The sequence below is a fragment of the Micropterus salmoides genome, unplaced genomic scaffold, assembly GCF_014851395.1.
Source record: "Micropterus salmoides isolate LMB-PRFRI ecotype aquatic unplaced genomic scaffold, ASM1485139v1 Ms_hic_scaffold_1, whole genome shotgun sequence".
In the NCBI taxonomy this organism is placed as follows: Eukaryota; Metazoa; Chordata; class Actinopteri; order Centrarchiformes; family Centrarchidae; genus Micropterus; species Micropterus salmoides.
The window spans coordinates 35,713,313-35,732,686 of record NW_024040040.1 but is presented as its reverse complement, the minus strand read 5'-3'; the positions used below and the strand labels follow the sequence as shown (position 1 = coordinate 35,732,686).

The 19,374-nt window shown below is 38.7% G+C and overlaps 1 protein-coding gene across 1 annotated transcript; it reads left to right on the top strand.

Moving 5' to 3' along the window:
• Nucleotides 1-9,574: 9,574 nt before the first annotated feature.
• On the top strand, nucleotides 9,575-12,226 carry LOC119907834 (B-cell receptor CD22-like). The gene is made up of 7 exons (XM_038725519.1): nucleotides 9,575-9,690; nucleotides 9,864-10,235; nucleotides 10,361-10,666; nucleotides 10,764-11,033; nucleotides 11,132-11,219; nucleotides 11,414-11,471; nucleotides 11,771-12,226. The coding sequence occupies exons 1-7, from the start codon at nucleotides 9,618-9,620 to the stop codon at nucleotides 12,014-12,016; spliced, it is 1,413 nt and encodes a 470-aa protein (XP_038581447.1). The 5' UTR covers nucleotides 9,575-9,617; the 3' UTR covers nucleotides 12,017-12,226.
• Nucleotides 12,227-19,374: the final 7,148 nt, after the last annotated feature.

The following is a 19,374-nucleotide window of genomic DNA, read 5'->3' as shown; positions in this document are numbered from 1 at the left end:
AAACTAAAGGGGACAGAGCGTTTGCTGTCAGGGCCCCGAGGCTCTCGAACAGCCTGCCCGAGGAAATCAGGTCAGCTGAGTCAGTGAACTCTTTTAAGTCCCTTCTTAAAACATACTTTTATAGGAGAGCCTTTCCCGATCTTATTTGACTTTATTTTATCCCTTTTATTTTATTGTATTTTACTAATTTTATATTTATCTGTATTTTAGTCTTTTCAATGTTTTCATGCTTTTATCTTGTATTGTTTTTTGTATTATTGTCTCTTGGGTATTATTGTCTTTACACTTGTTAAAGCACTTTGTAACTTGTTTTTGAAAAGTGCTCTACAAATAAGGATTATTATATATATATATATATATATATATATACACACTGTATATATATCTATCTATCTATAAATCACTGTATATAAAAAGATAAATATCCCTTCTGATACAGAGGCACGCAGCATATGATGTCATCAACGTCCTAACGTCAGGCCAGGGCCTTTAACGGAAACTTCTAGAAAGTCACCGAGGCGAGCGAGACGAATTTGGAAGTAACGGGGCAAAACTAACGTTAATTAATTAACATACTTTACAGAGTTGAGATAACCCAGCTTCTTTCGGAGCGCTATGAAATATTTTTTTGTGTTCAAGTGTGCTCTCTTATGACCGCGTCATGTTATGCTAACGTCAACTAACGTTAGCTGAAAAGTAACGTTAATGTATCCAAGTGACTGAAACCTTTGCCAGGCAGTCGTCAACAGTTATTATTTAAAGTCTGGAGCTGCTCCTTGATACCTGCGCTTTGGTCTGGTAACGTTAAGTAAAAAAGTTTATCAAATGTCGGCTGTCTGTTGTCAGGCGCAGTAACATTAACATAAAGGCTAACGGTAACTGAAGTTAAGCTGGCTAACACTGAGGTAACGGTAACTTTGCACCAAGTGCTGTACTTATGTAAGCCCTAACAGTATAATGTGGAGACAGTCAAGCTCTGCGGTCAAGTATGATAAGCTGTTGCTAAACGCAAAATGTTTTTAGTAAGATGTAACGTTACTCAGAAAGTCCTAACGTTACCGTTCAGCCCTTCTAATGCAGAGACTAAGGTTAGTTGCCTCAAGCGGCTCTAACGTTATTTGTAAAGGAGTTATATTTTTTACTGTAGAAATTTTCCATTGTTGATTAAGCTATTTTATCATTGTGTTGTCATGAAAGTGGACAGGTGAACTGTATTGCGTTGTGCAAGACGCGTTTCTGTTATTTAGCACGGCCTCACAGATATTAATGGGATGGACATAAAAACAGAAACACCTGTCCATGTGCTACACTTCAACAGCAGCACAACAAACTGCAGCTTCCAAAATGATCATACTTATGATTAGTTATTTTAGCAAAATACTGCATATAATTTTTATGAAGGAAGGATTTATGGCAGGAATGTTTGATTAGACTGTATTTTTTTTAACTACATGTATTTAACCCTTGTGTTTTCTTCCCGTCAACCATGCACTTTTTTTCCTCCCGGGTCAAAGTTGACCCGGTCCGGTTTGCCTGGTTTTAAAGCATCCAGTTTAACTTATCACCCAATTCTGTGTTACACCTTCTTAGCCAACTCCATTCTAACTTATTACCACTATTTTTACACTTCTTGATGGAATTTATGGTCAATATGTCTCATTTTTATGAAACTATACGAAATTTATAAGCTAAAAAAAGCAGAAATTATGAACTCTTTTGAATAATAGTTAAGATCAGAGGACTATATGTTGATGGATTATCACAGACTAGTATATGTCAAAGTTTGGTCTGGATAGTGTTTTTAAACCATTTCATTATTTTTAATGACTGCAAATAATCCCACTTGTTGTCCTCCCGGGTCAAAGTTGACCCGGTCCAGTTTGCTTGGTTTTAAAGCATCCAGTTTAACTTATCACCCAATTCTGTGTTACACCTTCTTAGCCAACTCCATTCTAACTCATTACCACTAGTTCTACACTTCTTCTTGGAATTCAGGGTCAATCAATCTCATTTATCTTATTTTTTAGTTAAAAAATGCAGAAACTCTAAGTTATCTTGACTAATAGTATAAATCAGAGGACTATAAGTTGATGGACTATCACAGACTGGTATTTGTCAAAGTTGAGTCAGGATACTGTTTTAGAAGCATTGCATTATTTTTAATGGTAGCACATATACACACCTGTTGTCCTTATGGTTCAAAACTGACCCGGTCTGGTTTGCCTGTTTCTAAAGCATAATGTAAAAAATGATCACCCAATTCTGTGTTACACAATGTCAGCAAACTTTATTACAGCTCATCACCAATTCATTTTACACTTCAATTAACCTCATTTACATTAAATTTTTAATTTTTTTAGGAAACCAGCAGAAATTATTATTATATATATTTTGGATAATCACAGACTGATATATATTCCTAGGTCAACATTTGATGGAATTTTATTCACAAATACCAGAGTAAATAAAGAGCTAAATAAATTCATTTACATAGAACAGTCAACATTTATTTCTAAAACTTAAAACTTCAACATTTCAAAACTTGTATAATATACATGTTTATTACTTACATGTGTAAGTGCAGGTGTGTGTCTCTGTGTGAATGTGCTATCATTTGCATGATAGGCAGTGTGTGGTGGTAATGGCATGTTTTTTGCAAATGTTTGCCATGCAATTTTGGCACCTGATGCAGGTTTTGAGATCACTCTTGCCAGTGCAGAATCGGCACCTCTTCCTTGTGGCTGCAGCTGGGTTAGTAGAAGCTGCTGCGGAGGTAGAGGGTCCATCTGTCTGGATTTCTTGGCTGTGGCTCAGGAGGTAGAGCGGGTTGGCCGTTAATCGGAAGGTCGGTGGTACCATCCCCGGCTCCCCCTGGTTGCGTGTCGAAGTGTCCTTGGGCAAGATACTGAACCCCGAATTTCCCCTGGTGGCTGTTCCGCCAGTGTATGAATGTGTGTGAATGTTAGTTTCCGTTTCAGCACTTAGGCTCAGTGTATGAATGTGAGTGACTGGTGAATGCAGATGTAGTGTAAAAGCGCTTTGAGTGGTCGAAAAGACTAGAAAGGCGCTATACAACTACGGAGCATTTACATGTAAAAAAATTATCACAAATGATTGTTTGTCCACGGAGACCTTCTGCCATCTCAAGAACCACACACTTGCCCTGTTTTTTTTCTGGCTGTCCATCAGCAGGTTTGCCAGTGTACACTTGCATGTTGAATGCATAGCTGGTCCTGGCATTGCACGCTGTCCAGATCTTCACACTCTTCCACAGTCACATCAGCTCCCGGGTTGTACATCTGCTGCAGGAGACACACCCACTTGTCCCATACATCACGAATGGCAGCGAGTTTGTCACGTGCACGGTGTGCTGTTCTTCTATCTCGATCGTCAAACCGAATGACCCTTGAGATAATGTGGAACATTTTGAGGGACATTGTGGCCCCAAAAATTGCTTGACCAGAGGATTCCAGTGGATTCTTTATTGGATGGATATACTCCAGCGAGAATCAACAGACCTAAGTATGCCTGGAGAGCTATCCCATCCATCTCTCTCCACTTATTGCCATAAACACGACGCCCCTCCTTGTTGGTCATGTTCAGCACAATGTTTTCAACTTGGTTTGGCAGAAACAGTTGAAAAGCAGACATTATACTATCAACGCGAGCCACTGCGTACCTTGTTGGACCCCTGGGGCTCCTCTCTCTCTCTCTGCTACCAACATGTGACGTCTGTCACTAGGAGGGATGGAAGACCACAGCAAACTTCCATCTTTTGACTGGAAACACTCAACCATCTGAGGTTCCTCTTCCTCATCACTTGATTCTTCCTCATCTGTTGAAGCATCATTCTCATCTTCTTCGCAACTGTCCTCTTCCTCTGATACATCCTCTTCTTCTTCTTCAGATTCCTCCTGGTCTCTCAACTCTCATCAGGGTTCCAAAGTAATTCAGGAGCCTTTGTCAAATTATAGCGTCTCTTCATTGTGCTTCCCCCGTCTGCATGTCAGACTAAAATGGGTAAAAGGCTGCAAAAGCTCAGACTTTATAAGCTGTTTTTGTTTTGAAAGGCATTTCAAAGGTGTGAAAAGAACAAGTTTACATGTACTGTAGCTTTGAAGTTTTGTATCTTTGAAGTTTTGTGTGTGGGGGCGCGTGTGTGGGTGTGTGGGGTGGGTGTGGGTGGGTGGTGGGTGTGTGGGTGGGTGTGGGATGTGGGTGTGGGTGGGGTGTGTGTGTGTATGTGTGTGTGGGGGGGGGGGGGGGGGTCAAATTTGACCCGAAGATAACACAAGTTAATAAACTGGTAACTAAGTATTTTATTTCTCACAACATTAAACATATCTCATGTTTGTGAGAAGTATTTACATGGCCATTATTTAGTAACCTAATAAAAAGTTGGTTTTCTTGTATTGTGTGCCCATTAAGGACTATAGAGGGCTGATGAAGGAATTTCATCATGCCCATAATCACCTGACTGGCAAGAGCAGCTATTGTACAGGTGAGTCAGATAAATTATAAAATATTGTATTTGAAAATAATTAATTATATTGTTTGTTAAATCTGCTCCCGCAGGATCAAAGTGATTATTGAGTGACACTACTTTATCTAAGAATCTGCATACTCAGCATCAGCATTGGTATATGTTACTATTAATTATTTAAGAGTATTTGGACATAATGCTTTTTATACTGCATATATTTGAAAGACTTGAGTTAAAGGCATTATAAGGACCATACAGGAATGTTTTGGCTTCATTATTAAAAGCAAGTTAAGGGTCTCTTCCTCCCTCAGTGGTACAGAATAAATAAACCTGCCTGTGTGTTAAATTCTGTCACCTGCAGTCACCTGCTGGCTTGCTAATCAGACATACTGGGGATAAAATACTACATTGCTTCTATACAGCACAGCAAGAAGGTCGTGGGTTGCCCCGGCCTTTCTGTATGGAGTTTGCATGTTCTCCCCGTGTCTGCGTGGGTTCTCTCCGGGTGCGCCGGCTTCCTCCCACCGTTCAAAGACATACGGACTAGGTTGATTGGTGACCCTAAATTGTCCTTAGGTGTGAGTGTGAGCGTGAGTGATTGTTCGTCTATGTGTGGCCCTGCGATGGACTGGCGACCTGTCCAGGGTGTACCCCGCCTTTCGCTCGATGTCAGCTGGGATTGGCTCCAGCCCCCGCGACCCTGTACACAGGATAAGCAGTTGACAATGGATGGATGGATTGCTTCTATAGGAGCCAAAAGCATTTCACAATGTATGACATTTTAAAATGAAAAGAAGCAATTTACTACTGTTGCAGATTTTTACTGTAGACTGTGTGAAAGGCTGTTATTACCTTATTATAACGCCTTTATGGTCCTTGAGCTATTTATTACCTGACTGAAATCATCATCATAACACTATGTCAATGTAGTGGTCCCAGGTAAAAACTGTATTGTATTTCCCATATATATCTGTGAAGACCCAAGTTGAAAACTCTGTATTAATCTACATACATTTGTGTGTATATACTTGTATGCTTGCAGATGTAGAACTATTCTACTGCTACCCTGTACAGGCAGAAGGTCTCACAGACAGCAGAGGCACTGCGGACATCCTAAGGATTTATGACCTCCAGGTGAGTTTAAGATTAACTTTGCCATAGCCACAGTATTCAGTCAACACAGACTGGGACAAATCTACTATTAATAGTGAAATTTTATTGTTATTGTTGTGATGACTAGGAGAATAAAGCCAACTATTTTCCCAATTCAACCCAATTGACGGTTCAGTTCAGACCTCAATTTTTGAGCCACAATTCCATGATCCCTCAATCATGAGTGGACCAAAATAGTCACGTGACACGCAGCTGGAAGACAATAAAATTGGTCCAACGTGTAATGTTTACAAAATATAGGCCTACAGCTTGCATTAACTTTAAATACAGTGTTTTCATACTTTACTTGGGCGGGACGGCCAGGTATATTTGCATCTGCCAAAGTATATTTGGAAATTACAGGGAATCTTACAGGAGAAAATAGACTTTTGTGTTTCGGTTTCAGAACTGTTACAGCGCTATTGCTGTGCATGACTTTTTAACTTTTTTATCTATCCAAGAGACCAACGTCTGTGATTGATCCCTGTGCAGTCTACTCTGCACTACGACAGTTGCAGAGAAACAGACAGAGAGAGCTGTAGATTGGGCCTCCTCCACACGCAGTTCACCTGCATTTGTAAACATGGAATCGCGGGTGAAAAAGTCCAAAACGCAAGCTGTGTTTTTTGTGCTATAAAACATAACTGCTGAAAAAGAAAGTTGAAAGCGGACAGATTGAAAAAAACAAATACCTACCCAATTAACTAATAGTCGAATATTCAGGTCTAAAACTTACTGCACTGGCTTTCCATTTTTTGTTGTCATGTTTAAGGTAATGGTTGTCTTCTATTTCTCATCCATTGTTTTAATCACTGTGTTTGTATAAATTTGACTGTCTTTATTTGCAGTTGAATGTTACTGAAGGTGCACTTAGCTCATATCAGCCGATAAATTGGTCAGGCTCCACTCATAATTGCATTGTTTGTATTTTGCAGTGCGAAGATGAACCAGATATTGCTGACACTCCTCACTGTGGTCACTGTACAACACTCCTGGTGAAGTCTGCTTCAACCCTGAGAGAGTTTCTGTTGTAGTCGAAGGTGAAATAGTTGTGAGTGATCTCCCCAGGTTTATATATACACTAGTAATGTTGTTTGGGTCGATCTATGATCCATATAAACTTATTTACATGTTGAGATTTGTTCAGAAAGTAATGATAGTAAACCACTAAAACTATGCCTACTGAATCTGAAAAATTCCTTGTTTTAGTCGTTTGAGCTTACCAAGGTACGCCTTACCTGACTTAAGATTTCTTAAGTCTGACGGAAACACGTTTCACTGTTACATATTTTGTTTATTTAATAAAACAAACTTGAATTGTAATATTGTAGTTTTATTCATATTTTTAAGAATTACTGAAAATGGGCATTTTGTTAATATTAAGTGCATTACCACAGAATGTATTAGATAGTGCTATAGGGCATGTCTATACCACAGGTTCTATGGTATAGTACCACAGAAAACATGGTATAGTACCACAGAATGTATTGTAAAGTACCACAGAACGTATGGTAAAGTACCACAGAATGTATGGTAAAGTACCTCAGAACGTATGGTAAAGTACCACAGAATGTATGGTAAAGTACCACAGAACGTATGGTAAAGTACCACAGAATGTATTGTAAAGTACCACAGAATGTAGGAACATGAGGTACAAATACCACAGAAATTGTATGGTATTTTACCACAGGAAATTTTTGTAAGGGTATGTTGCCTCCATCCTCTTCCTTTCTCACAAGATACGATCAGTGGCCCAGGTCCAATCTCTACCCTTAAGCCTAAGTCCTGGATCCTCACAGACTTTGTTGATGTCACCTGCCTGTATAGAGTTGTGTAATTACTTATTAACCATATCCATTTCATTCGTATGGTGTTCTTTTCACCACAAACAACTAGTTATTCTGGAAATATCCCACTTTTTAACCATCAGTATGACAGAATATGTCATTGTATTGCAGATAAAAAATCTTGCATACTGATTTGGTACTAAATGAAGAGCCGTTTGGGATCCAAAAAGGCCGGCTTCTTCAAAGAGCTGTAATCCCCATCACTAGTGAAAACAAATTTACTCAATTTCTTTCTACAGTGTGAGTGATGAGGTTTTACATGAAAGCACAATTTTCTACAAAAATCTGAACAGTTTTTGTTACATGAGATATCTCAATTTCCTTTTCTCTGTGTTGGTCCTCACTGGTATGAAGTGGGCAAGGCTCAGTTGGACTAAAGTGATGTAACTTAGGCTACTTCCATGCACCAGTCACATTTGAGCAACATTTAACCCACAATCTGACAGTTGATGGGTTGTTTGTCACTAGTCAACCAAAACTAATCAAAACTACACCCCTGAAGCAGAGCAGTCGAGTTTTCAGTGTTAAACTCTTATAGATGTTAATTGTTAAATACTTGATGCCAAGCTTAATAAACTTATTGAAAATAAACAATAAAAAGTATAGCAGTACATGTAAAAAGTAATCTTCACTTTAAAATAAATCCTTATCAATTACAATAATTGACACAAATGTGTTCAACAAAACTGTATTATTTAATAAAATAACTCAAAACTACAATCCTACACAACTTTAAAAAACTTGCTAAACTGTACTGAACTATAATAGCATTAGCATAAATGAAGTAATGTGCGGTTTGTATTCATTTTTCTTCACATGAGAGACAGTTCAGCTACTTCATGTGAACAGTCAGCACAGTGTGCTGCATGTTCTGCTTTGCATTTTGATTTCCTTATGTGTTTGCATTTTACTTGGTTACGTCCTGTGCTAATAATGAATGCAACAGAAGGGCACACAGCATTCAGCAAATATCACCAGTACCAGTCACTGTTTGTTGATACAATATGACTTTTCTTTTCTTAAAGTAGATACTATTTACATATGTTCAGATATATTCAGTGATGTTTTTATTTTCTGAATACTAATTTGCTGTTTTTTTAAACCACATAATCAGCAAAGAAGAAGCAGAAGCTTGAAATAAAATATTTAGGAAGAGCAAATATACTGAACAAATGTGCTCCAGATGATGTAGGAGGAAGTTGCAACAGTCGGAGATTGCGTGAAATAATTAGTTATTAGTATTTGGGGTTTTCATGTGTTTACTGTCATGACAGAAAAGCAACCACAGGTTTTACATTAAAAACACAATTATATTTTAATCTAATTTTCTTTGTGTATATATAATTCACTTTTTTCAATGCTTTTTTGCTTCTTTCTGCCTGGAGAGCAGTACAGTAGATGTTTAGTGATGCTATGTATTATATATAAAACATAGACTTTCCACCCGCAACATTGCCCAGCAACATTGCTCAAAAAGTTGCCCCGTGTATCATCAGCTTTACAGTGAGTCATGTGATTATAAATACTCACATATGAGCAGTTAATGTGAGAACTTCTTCTATTTATCTTATATTTACTGCTACTCACTCAGGTCAGATTATATTTAGCAGCTGCACATCAAATCTAACTGGACTGCTCTAATCTGTACTCTCGAAACTGGGGAAGTTGACTTGGTTTAAGTTACAAAAGAGGGAAGTTTGTTATTTGGTGTTCTACTAACTAAAGGATTTCCTATTTAAAAATCACTCAAAGGATCTCATTGCTGCTCTCTTTCTGGTGTTGGCTTGTCTGGTAAGACGGAGTTTTTGTTACTGATTTGACTTTTTAGACACAACAATTATATTATTTTGTTACTCTTCCTGACCTCCACAAAATAATTACATGATTGAATACTAATGTTATAGAGCAGTTCAATAGTGTGGTATTATTTAAAATTTTACTTCAAATATTTTGTTTTAAACTGAAGTTCTAAAAATGTTAATTGACTACTAATAACAAAGTGAATCCTAGTTGTATAGTGAACGTTTCTGGTGTGATTGTGAGCATTTTAAGTAGAGATTTACTTACATTCTTTGTAATAGCTCACAATACCTGTTTATTAAGTAACTGCATTAATGTGTTTGCAAATCTAGACGATGGGTTACATGGCAGTCCTGTCTGTGAAAATGGTGACAGCCAACATGTTACTGAGTCTCTTCTTTATTCCAGGTGAGCTGTTTGTTCATTATTTGGACACCTGAATCATTTGCAGTTTGAACATCACTTACAGTCAGAGGTTTTAGTAGCACTTGAACAGCATGCAACATCCTGCTGCTGAATATTCTCTTACTATTCATAGAGATTTGTTTCACATTACGTTAATCGTGAGTCTGGTTTTACAGGTGCCTTGGATGTGAATGTTTGTCCTAATCCACCAGCCATCGTCATTACCACACCACAGAAAATGGAAGCACTGAGTGGATCTTGTTTGCAAATCCCATGTAACTTTAGTGTTAAACAAGGAGATTTTACTGGCATGAGTATCTTTGGAGTGTGGATTAAACAAAACAACAATTTATATCCAACTAACATAACTATTGACAAAAATGATCCAATGAATATTATTGGAAATCTGAGTCAAAAAAACTGCACCACTCTGGTTTCCAATTCACTCACAAATCTTACAAACACATACTTCTTAAGAATTCAGAACTTTGCGATCAGTGGATCCAAAGCAACAGCATGTAATGATCCTCTTCAAGTAAATGTTACAGGTAAGAGAGTTAAAAAAATGTTAGTGTAAAAATACATAAAGTATCAGGCACAATTTTGACCTAAAAAACAAAAACTACATAACTTGGCCAATAAAGCTGATTGTAAGTCTGTTTCTAAACCACAGATTCTCCTCCGAGCCCCAGAATTGAGATCCCAGCTGATCTGAAAGAGAAGCAGTCTGTCACTATAACCTGCTCAGCTTCCACTCCCTGTCCACACTCCCCTCCTAAACTCACCTGGAACCTCCAACAAGACTCTCACAGCAACACAGAGGAAAACACCGATCGAACCTTTACAACTAAAATCCAGGAGACCATCACTCTGTCAGACCAACATGATGGATACAACATCACCTGTTCTGCCACATATCCTGTGAATGAAGGAAAAGATGTCAAGACAGCAGAGGAGAGAAAGACTCTCAGTGTTTCATGTAAGACAAGCAGAGTTTGTTATTGGATCCTGTCAACACATGATGATTGATGGGATGTCAGCTGATTTGAATAAAGTGAATCTCACATTTTCCTCAGATGCTCCTAAAAACACCTCAGTGTCCATCAGTCCATCAGGTTTGGTGTCAGCAGGTAGCTGGGTGAACCTGACCTGCTCCAGCAGAGCCAAGCCTCCCGTCAGCCGCTTCACCTGGTTCAAGAACAGCACAGATGGACCCAAGAATGTATCTGAAGGAGAGGTTTACAGCTTCAAGGTGACCAATGTCACTGATGGAGGAGTTTATTACTGTGTGGCCACAAATGATCTTGGTAATCAGACGTCATCAGAGATCCATCTGACTCTTGAAGGTTAACACTGAACCGCACTGAATCCACTTACTTTCCTATTTGAAAAAGTGGAACTTCTGCATTTTATTTTGTCTGCATATTGTTGTGTTTATGAGCAGGACTGACTGGTGGATCTCTAAACTGGGGGGCAGTTCTTGGAGGAATTATTGGGGTCATTTTACTCGTCTGCCTGGTTGTCGGTGTTTGGTAAGTATTAAAGCAACTAATATGATTCAGTTTCTGTGACTTCACTTTCAGCTACAGCCACATTCAAGACGAAGGAACAGATGATTATGTGTTCTGTTGGTTTGAACATCTCTTCATCAACTTATCAGCGAGCAAATTTCCTGCATTCAATTTACGTACTAATCCAGATGTTTCATTTATTATTTATTTTACAGCGCTGTCCTGTGTGGGAGGCGGTTAAAGTCAACACATTCAACTCAACAACCGAGTCAGGTGGGAAAATACTAAACTTTTCTGTACAGCACTTTAAATGTTTTTTGTTGTTCACAGTGACTGTACTGTAACATACATGAAAGCACTTGTAACTGAACACTAAAGGTGCAAAAGAGACACAGCAAATGTGATAAAATATCCTCTTAGCAATACACTGATTGAAGATTGAGTAGACAGGTTTTTTTTTAGGTCTTTGTGACAAAATGTAAGATGTTTTGGTGCCGTTTGTCCAGAAAAGATGGAACAGGCCCAGAGGAAGGTCTACATTCAGCTACTCACAACATTTCATATTTTTATAGAGTCAAACAGGTGAAGAGCTGGCTGTTGAAAACCCAGCATTTAAAACTGAAGAAAAAGAAGACATCCATTATGGAGAGGTTGACTTCTCAAAACAGAGACCTGAACTGTCCTCTGACTCAGTGCAGGACAGTGGACAGCAGCAGGATACTCTGTATGCACAGGTCAAAGTGTCCCAGCCAGCGAACAGCTTAACAAAGACTGCTGACGGCCCAGAGGATATCTACACTCAAGTGAAGAAAAAATGAGAGCTGTTGTAACCTCTTAACATTCCTGTAAAATTCATGCAAAACGTCTATTCAAGGCATATCCAAAGTAAATCGAATGTAGTTCTTAAACCATTTGGAGTATATGCATGGTTTTGGGCTTCTCTGAAAGATAACACTCTGGAGTGTCTAACCCAAAAGTCAGAATGATTGTAAAGCCTGCTGGAATTGATTAAAATAAGTTTAAACACACTAAAACTAATATTTTTTTCATTTCCACTTGAAAATGCTTGCTAACAAATGCATGCAGACAACTATAGCTGGGACTTGTTGGAAAACACTGTAAGGCCATGGCATAAAGCCTTACCTAGTTCAAGTTTAAATTTCATACAAATGGAAAATGTTTTTTCTAAGTGTATGTCTTAGCATATTTTTCTAAAACAGCACAAAAAGTGCAAGTTGTAAACCCAAAAACTAAAGTAAAAAGCAAATTTAATAACTCTGAGCTCCTCTCGCGGGTAAACGGCGTAGTTGTCAGAGTAGAATCCAGACCGACTACGGGTGTTTATTTGTCCCTGTACACTTCCCCATTCTTTAGCAGCTCCCCGTCGGCCAGCGGATTGTCCTTACACCTCTCGCCAGGTCCTCTCCAAACAATGCTCCGAAGCCACCGGTGACGTTTGGACAGTCTCACTGCTGATAGGCTTTCGCAACATTGCGTCAAGTCAATTTTTCGCCCAACTTGAAAAATCTGAACTCGCGCGAACCAGCGAATTCCGTGACAAACGCCTCATTCACGTCGTCCGGAGCGAATTTGCATCTTTGCATTGACTTTTTATGTAATTCACCAAAATGCTAGATTCGCTTTCGGTGTGAACACACCTTTAGCCGGTAGCTTGACGCAGATGTGTTGGATATCGTTATTTTCAGAATTGTATTGGCTACACGAAGTTCCAGTCATCGGCACAATTGCTTGCAACTGGCTCTGCCTACCCACGGAATAATAGGGGCTGGCCCTTCCTTACAGCGCGGGCTCTCGTTGGCTGTTGTAGGCTGTGAAAGGGACGTGAGCTCTTATTGGGTCGGATTTGGTGTCACTCGAAAGGTTAGAGTTCAGCGGCTAATTTGAATACAAACTATCGTAGTTGTTTACACCCAAATCGGTGTTATTAACGGTTATAATGACATACGAGCCACGTCTGCCTATGAGGCTTCATAGGTGAGTCGCATTAATTTTGATTGTACTGGTTGGTCTGACAGAGGCGCTGATTGTACCCGCTGTGGTGATTGTATCTTGATATGGTTTGCATTGGTCGAATCACAGGGATTTTAGCTTCCAAACGGTGTTCCTTATGAGTATGAAGTTGCCGCCAGGACCTGACAGCCCGTGGGCGGGCCATTGGAATGTTAAGAAGACAAAATTGATATTTTTGAGAAATTCATATGTAAGATGCCTCATTGTAGCTGTTGCTGGGTGGTTTGCTATTTAAATGTCAGATGTGTGCAAATAAAAGTCCCAAAGCTCTAAAAAGGGAACTATAGTCTTAACACATGCTAATAAATGTAGCTTATTAGACACCAGGAGCAGTTCTGCCCTCATATTTGCATTGCTGTTCAAAATTATATTTAATTTTTAAATGTTATATTTTTAAATGTTGTATTGTGATATTATCTGATTATTTCTTACAAAGCATTGTTACATAGTTTGTTATGTATTGTGCATCCCATTTCCTTCACACAGTCATTTGTATTTTATAGACATTTACTCACTGCTCTTTATTAAAAACCTTTGAAAAATAATCTTGGTCATATTTTTGGTCCAACATTTCACATTTCAGATTATTTTAACATGTATAATATTCTAAAATAAATCACATTTATTAAATTTAGCAGAAAGGTGGTCCTTCATGCATTTAATAAGGGAAGTTGTGTGGTTAGTAAATTGTAACTCCCACATTTCTGGCACAAACCAAAAGTCACTCTCTTGCCTCCAACTACACTGAACATTATTGTGCCCAGCCTACAGCACACCCATGCTGTCTGATCAGCATCTTGATATGCCACACCTGTGAGGTGGATGGATTATCTCAGCAAGGGAGAAGTGCTCACTAACACAGATTTTGAATGAATGGGGGCAAAAACAAAAGTGTTGCGTTTATAACTTTGTTCAATGTAGTTCAGAATACAGCAGCTGGCTACTTACTGATTTTAACAGACATCTCATCACCCCAATCCCGGCTTCTCTCCATTGGCTCCCTGTCTGTTATTTATTTGATTTATTGATTTTACTGATCACTTTTAAAGCATCTCTTGGTTTGACCCCAAGCTACACAACAGAAATGTTTACCCCATATGAGCCTGTTTGCAGCCTTAGATCCTCTGGTGGGGCCCTTTGGTTGCAAAGTCGAGGCTTAAATCTGAAGTCAACCTCGCTTTTGCTATCAGGGCCCCTCAATGTTGGAACAACCTGCCTGAGGAGACAATTGGCGATTTGTTTTAAATCACTTCTTAAAATCCATATTTATAGACTTTTTCTCATGCGATGTCATCAATGACATCACATCTCCTTTTTCATGGGTTATAGTGCTTGTAGTGAATGTGTTTCTGATATTATGAATATTAATGCTTGAACATATTAATCTCATATGCACTCAGGGGCACCACCTACCTTTTTCGATTACACAAGGAACTAGGAAACTCATAGTAGGCCTATTGTAATTAAAACAATTTAGTTACTAATAGTCAGTCAATCATTAAGAAATCAGTCGCAAATCTGATGGATTAATTCTCGATGCTGTTGCAATTGTGTATGATTCTAAAGGAAATAAAGAAAGTGAATAGCCTGGCAGGAATCGATGTTTAGAACAGCTGATTTGCTCTGTGGTCCCTCTGCTTTCTGGCTGGCATCACCTCGAAACGGTCTTTAGGCAAACTGCGTGGTTCTAGTCGGCGTGACTCTGATCTGATGTTCAGAGTTAAAAGGTCTGGGCCCGGTTTCAGAAAGCAGGCTCAACAAACTCTGAGTTTATCCTTGAGCTCTGAGTTGATTGAGCCTGAGGTGGGATCAGATTAATTCAATCAGCTCTATGTATGTTGAGCCTGATGGAAGTGCGTGCGTGGGGATGAAAAAAAGCCATCATCAATGGAGCTCCGATACTACGATTCACCATGGCAGCAGGTTAAAAAAGGCAGAGCCTCCATTTTAATTGGGTGGAGTTAGAAATATGAATGCGCGCCAGTGCGGACCATGATAAGCTCTAAAACGCACGAGTGGAGGATCAATACGTTAACATTAGTATTTTTTAATACTTTTTCACCATTTACCAGACTGGAATTTCCTTAATGAATGAAAGTGCTAGAATTGTCCTATAGGCCATTACATTCGATTTTAAATAGGAAGGTTATATTTAATAAGCTGTAGTTTATTCATGACCTGTGATTTTAAAGTCACAGTCACGCCCTGTAGGTTAGCCTATTAATTTTTTTTTTGACGTGGAAAATGTGTCTAGGTTCAAACTGACTGTAAAGGTGTAGACGTCTATTTTACATTAATAAAATCTCTCATTTTGTATTTTATAAATGCTGTCAATATATAAAATTTCAGCTGCACCAGTCTTCCTCCCTTACAAATACTCACATTATCTCTAGTATGATAACTACGAATGTTCCAATCAGTGCGACTACAATATGAAAGATTACTGTTCATTGATCAGTTTTATAGGTTACATATTAAACAGTGATTACTTCAGTAATGTAGTAAGTGTTTTCAGTCACAGCCTTATACACCTAAAGACGGACAGAGATTTTATTCTGTGCTGAGGATAACTCCACAATGTGCAGAGATCTGTCCATACATCGATGACAGACTGATCATAAATCGGTCATGGTCAAGATCATGTTTGGGTAAGAAACTAATAGCCTATCTTACTGGGATTTTTAAGTTTTTTAAGATGTAAATGCATTCCCATATGTGCTTTGAAATCGACAGCATGAATAACGAAATGAAACGGTGTGTCAGACAGCCGCCTCAGGCTCCGCAGAAGGGGAGGAGTCAGAGAGAAACTGACGGTTTTGAAACTTATCTTAGGTTGACAACATCAGTTGCCGGATGATGTGATCTCGCTCTCTGAAACAGAAAACCTCATCTCAGGCTTAACATACTCGTACATCCCGCTTTCTGAAATGGGGCCCTCAGTGTTATTGGCGGCATAACTTAGTTGCTTGACTAACTTCCTAACGCCATTGGCCGTTAAGACAAGTAAAAATCAATTCAAATGAAATAAGGTTTCAAAAGAAAACTTGTTGGTTGTTTTTTAATCAAAAGATATGTAAATTAAACAAGGTAATAATATCAACAAAACAAAACAAAGAAAAAAGTAAAAATCTATAAGGTATTGGAGACCATTTGAGTAGGCCTACAATTAAATGTTGCTGAGGACTATTAAAAAAAGATATGGCCTAGGCAGTTTCTTCCAGGTAAGGGCCTTAGAGAATAGGCAAAAATAAAATTTCCTGCTCTTGGGTGTGCTCCAGGTAGAATCGTTAAAAGCAGGAAAGTTTCAGGAGAGCGTTGTAAGGAAGAGAGGTAAGTGTAGAATGAGGCAAAGAGGTCCCATTTGTTTGCCACTCTCCCAGGGAGGGCGTGTTGAATGGTGGGAGGTCACTTTTCTTTGGTGTCTTGAGGTTTCTTGTGTTTTTAAGGAACTTTAATTTAAAGGTAATGTCTTAAGAGTCTCTTTGCGCGTGTTTAATCATGTATCTCTTCACAATGCCAAGACTCTTCTTAACGTCATAAGCAGTTACACAGTTCTATATTTTCTAAGCATTTAACAAAGGGGAAAAGGAGGAGACCGTTGAATAACACACTTCTTATCACCTAGCAGGTGAATAATTTTGCACGCCCAATTTTTCAGTTTTTTATTTGTTAAAAAGGTTTGAAATATCCAAAAATTTCGTTCCACTTCATAATTGTGTCCCACTTGTTGTTTATTCTTCACAAAAAATTACAGTTTTATATCTTTATGTTTGAAGCCTGAAATTTGGCAAAAGGTCGAAAAGTTCAAGGGGGCCGAATACTTTCGCAAGGCACTGTCTCACAAATCTGCATAGCCCCAGCCTCAAGTGGATGAGAAGGACGGCTTTTTGATCAATAAGAGAATAGTGCAGGTAGGAAACACACACAGTTCAGGCCAAGACCCTGTCTCTGAGGGGGTCAAAGAAGGAGAAAATAAGGAGGACTTAGAGAGAGAAACTCCCGAGCCAAGACATAAGATAGAGCATGTGGTACCCGAAGCTTAATAGGCTACGTTATTTGGGAAAGCTCAGATAATGTAATGGAAAAGGATATTTCTTTCACCTAAAGTTGCTCGTCATTTTTTTCGAGGGAAGAAAAAGTCAGTTCTGGAAAATGATAAATCTGTGAGAATGGAACTAAAGAAACATGTTAACTCAGCAGAGAATAAGCAGCTGGTTTGCAAGTCTGTCTGTTCACCTGTCTGTTTGTCTGAAGCTGCTGGTGTGTCTGTGGTTACAGGAGGGCAGAGCTTCAGAGAGCTTTATTGGCTGGGGGTCAATCTGTAGCTACAACAATAATGTAGTAAAGCTAAGGATATCATGATGGGTATTTTTAGCATTATTGTCCCTCGTCATAGTTAAAAATGGTTAATTAATCACTGATTTAATGCTCCGGCGATCAGGCTAAGTGACAAAAAAAATCAAACACACCCAAGTTGTTGCGTGACGAAAGGGACATGCTGGGTTTGGCTAAATACTAATAGGACTTTGTGCTGCTTCTCTCACTGTGACTGTCGTATTATTTGTCTAACCAACTGGTTTAATAGGATTTGGTGTGACCAAGAGTCAAAGATAATCCTGCTTCATTACAGGCAAACAAACATTTTCTGAATATGCTTTCACTTTGGTTAAAATGTGTAATGTAGCTCAGAGATTAGTGATGTTAACTCAAACAAGATATTTGTTTTTTGCTGACTTATTTGTTTATTAAGTGACTCTACATGTCTGTAACACACTTAACTCAATCTAAAACAGATTAAGCACATATGCTTGCAGTGAGTCGTGTGATAAAAGTAGTGAGCTGCCCAAGGTGGCGCCTTCCTTCCTGACAGGATGGAAACAGCAAAAACTGCTTGTGTTTGTGTGTCTTTAAGTCTTTCATGTCATGTGATATGTAAGAGCTATGCAACAAAACACAACCTACAGGCATATCACATCTGCCTGCTTTTATGTTATAACTTAACCAGAAAGCTGCTTGGTCTGTTACAGAGCTACTGAAATTGACACATTTCATTACTTTTACTTTCACAATGTAAATTAATGCTGTGTTATTTATATTTTAAATTTAAAGTGCAGTTCTGCAGATATTAATGAATCACTACTTCTCACACAGTAAACTGGGCAAATGTTAGAGAAACCACTCTGTGAATAGAAAGTACCTGTTGAACCCTGTAAAAGCTTTCTTTGTAGTGGGAAACATCAGGAACCATCATGGGAGACTATGGTGATTCGCGGCTGAACAAACATCGCATGAATATGACTGACACTCTTTTTGGAGTAGGACTACAAACGGCACTACCACATACTTCCTCTAGGTGACGTCATGCAATAGTAATAGTGCACGGCACTATATACTACATCCCTCTTTTACAATATGCTTGGAAACACTGATATAACTGTACTGTAATTTAACAATGATGTCTCCTCCGGCAATACAACTGTCCAGAGGGTGGCACAATGTTGCACCAAACCCTCATTGTCATGACAGAAACTGACAAGACAAGCTCCTCTGTTGTGGAAATGCTGCTGTCTTGTGTTGCAGTGTATTGTGGACATCATCTGGTATGGAGGGAGACAGCACACCTCTGGAATCCACAACTAAGTGATAATAATGATCTTTGACCTTGAAGATGTCAGCTGCAACCTTCAGCCAGGGAGCTATGAAATCATTGTCATTATTATAATCAGTCCTTATTATTTGTTTGACAGAACCTGTTGGCATGTGGCACATGCTTCAGTCATGTTTGATGTCCTCGGTTAGTCTGACCAGTTGTGGTAGAAACATTGTAATATCATATAAAGACAATGGATGATTTTCTCAGCATCTTAGATATGTAACACAAGAGGTTATAATGAAAAATTGGTGTTCAGCTTTATGTGGGAACAGCAGGCTACAATGTTGATGGTTTCATGGACCTTGGAAGATGATTTGTTTTGTACCACATGTGCACACAGACTCCAAACAGAAGCTGAACAGTGTCTGACCTGTTTATGATCCTCTATGACATTTTAGGACATAAAAGCTGAAGACAAGAGGGACAGAGCAAATTATTGTGTTCATGTATATTTGTACCAATTTCTATTAGATTTGACTTGAATTGATTCAC

Bases quoted from the DNA above. Each gene is read 5' to 3' on its own strand.
- LOC119907834 (XM_038725519.1), top strand. From the start codon at position 9,618: ATGGGTTACATGGCAGTCCTGTCTGTGAAAATGGTGACAGCCAACATG. The intron at 10,667-10,763 runs GTAAGACAAGCA...CATTTTCCTCAG, and splicing joins AAAGACTCTCAGTGTTTCAT to ATGCTCCTAAAAACACCTCA. The intron at 11,220-11,413 runs GTAAGTATTAAA...TTTATTTTACAG, and splicing joins TGCCTGGTTGTCGGTGTTTG to CGCTGTCCTGTGTGGGAGGC.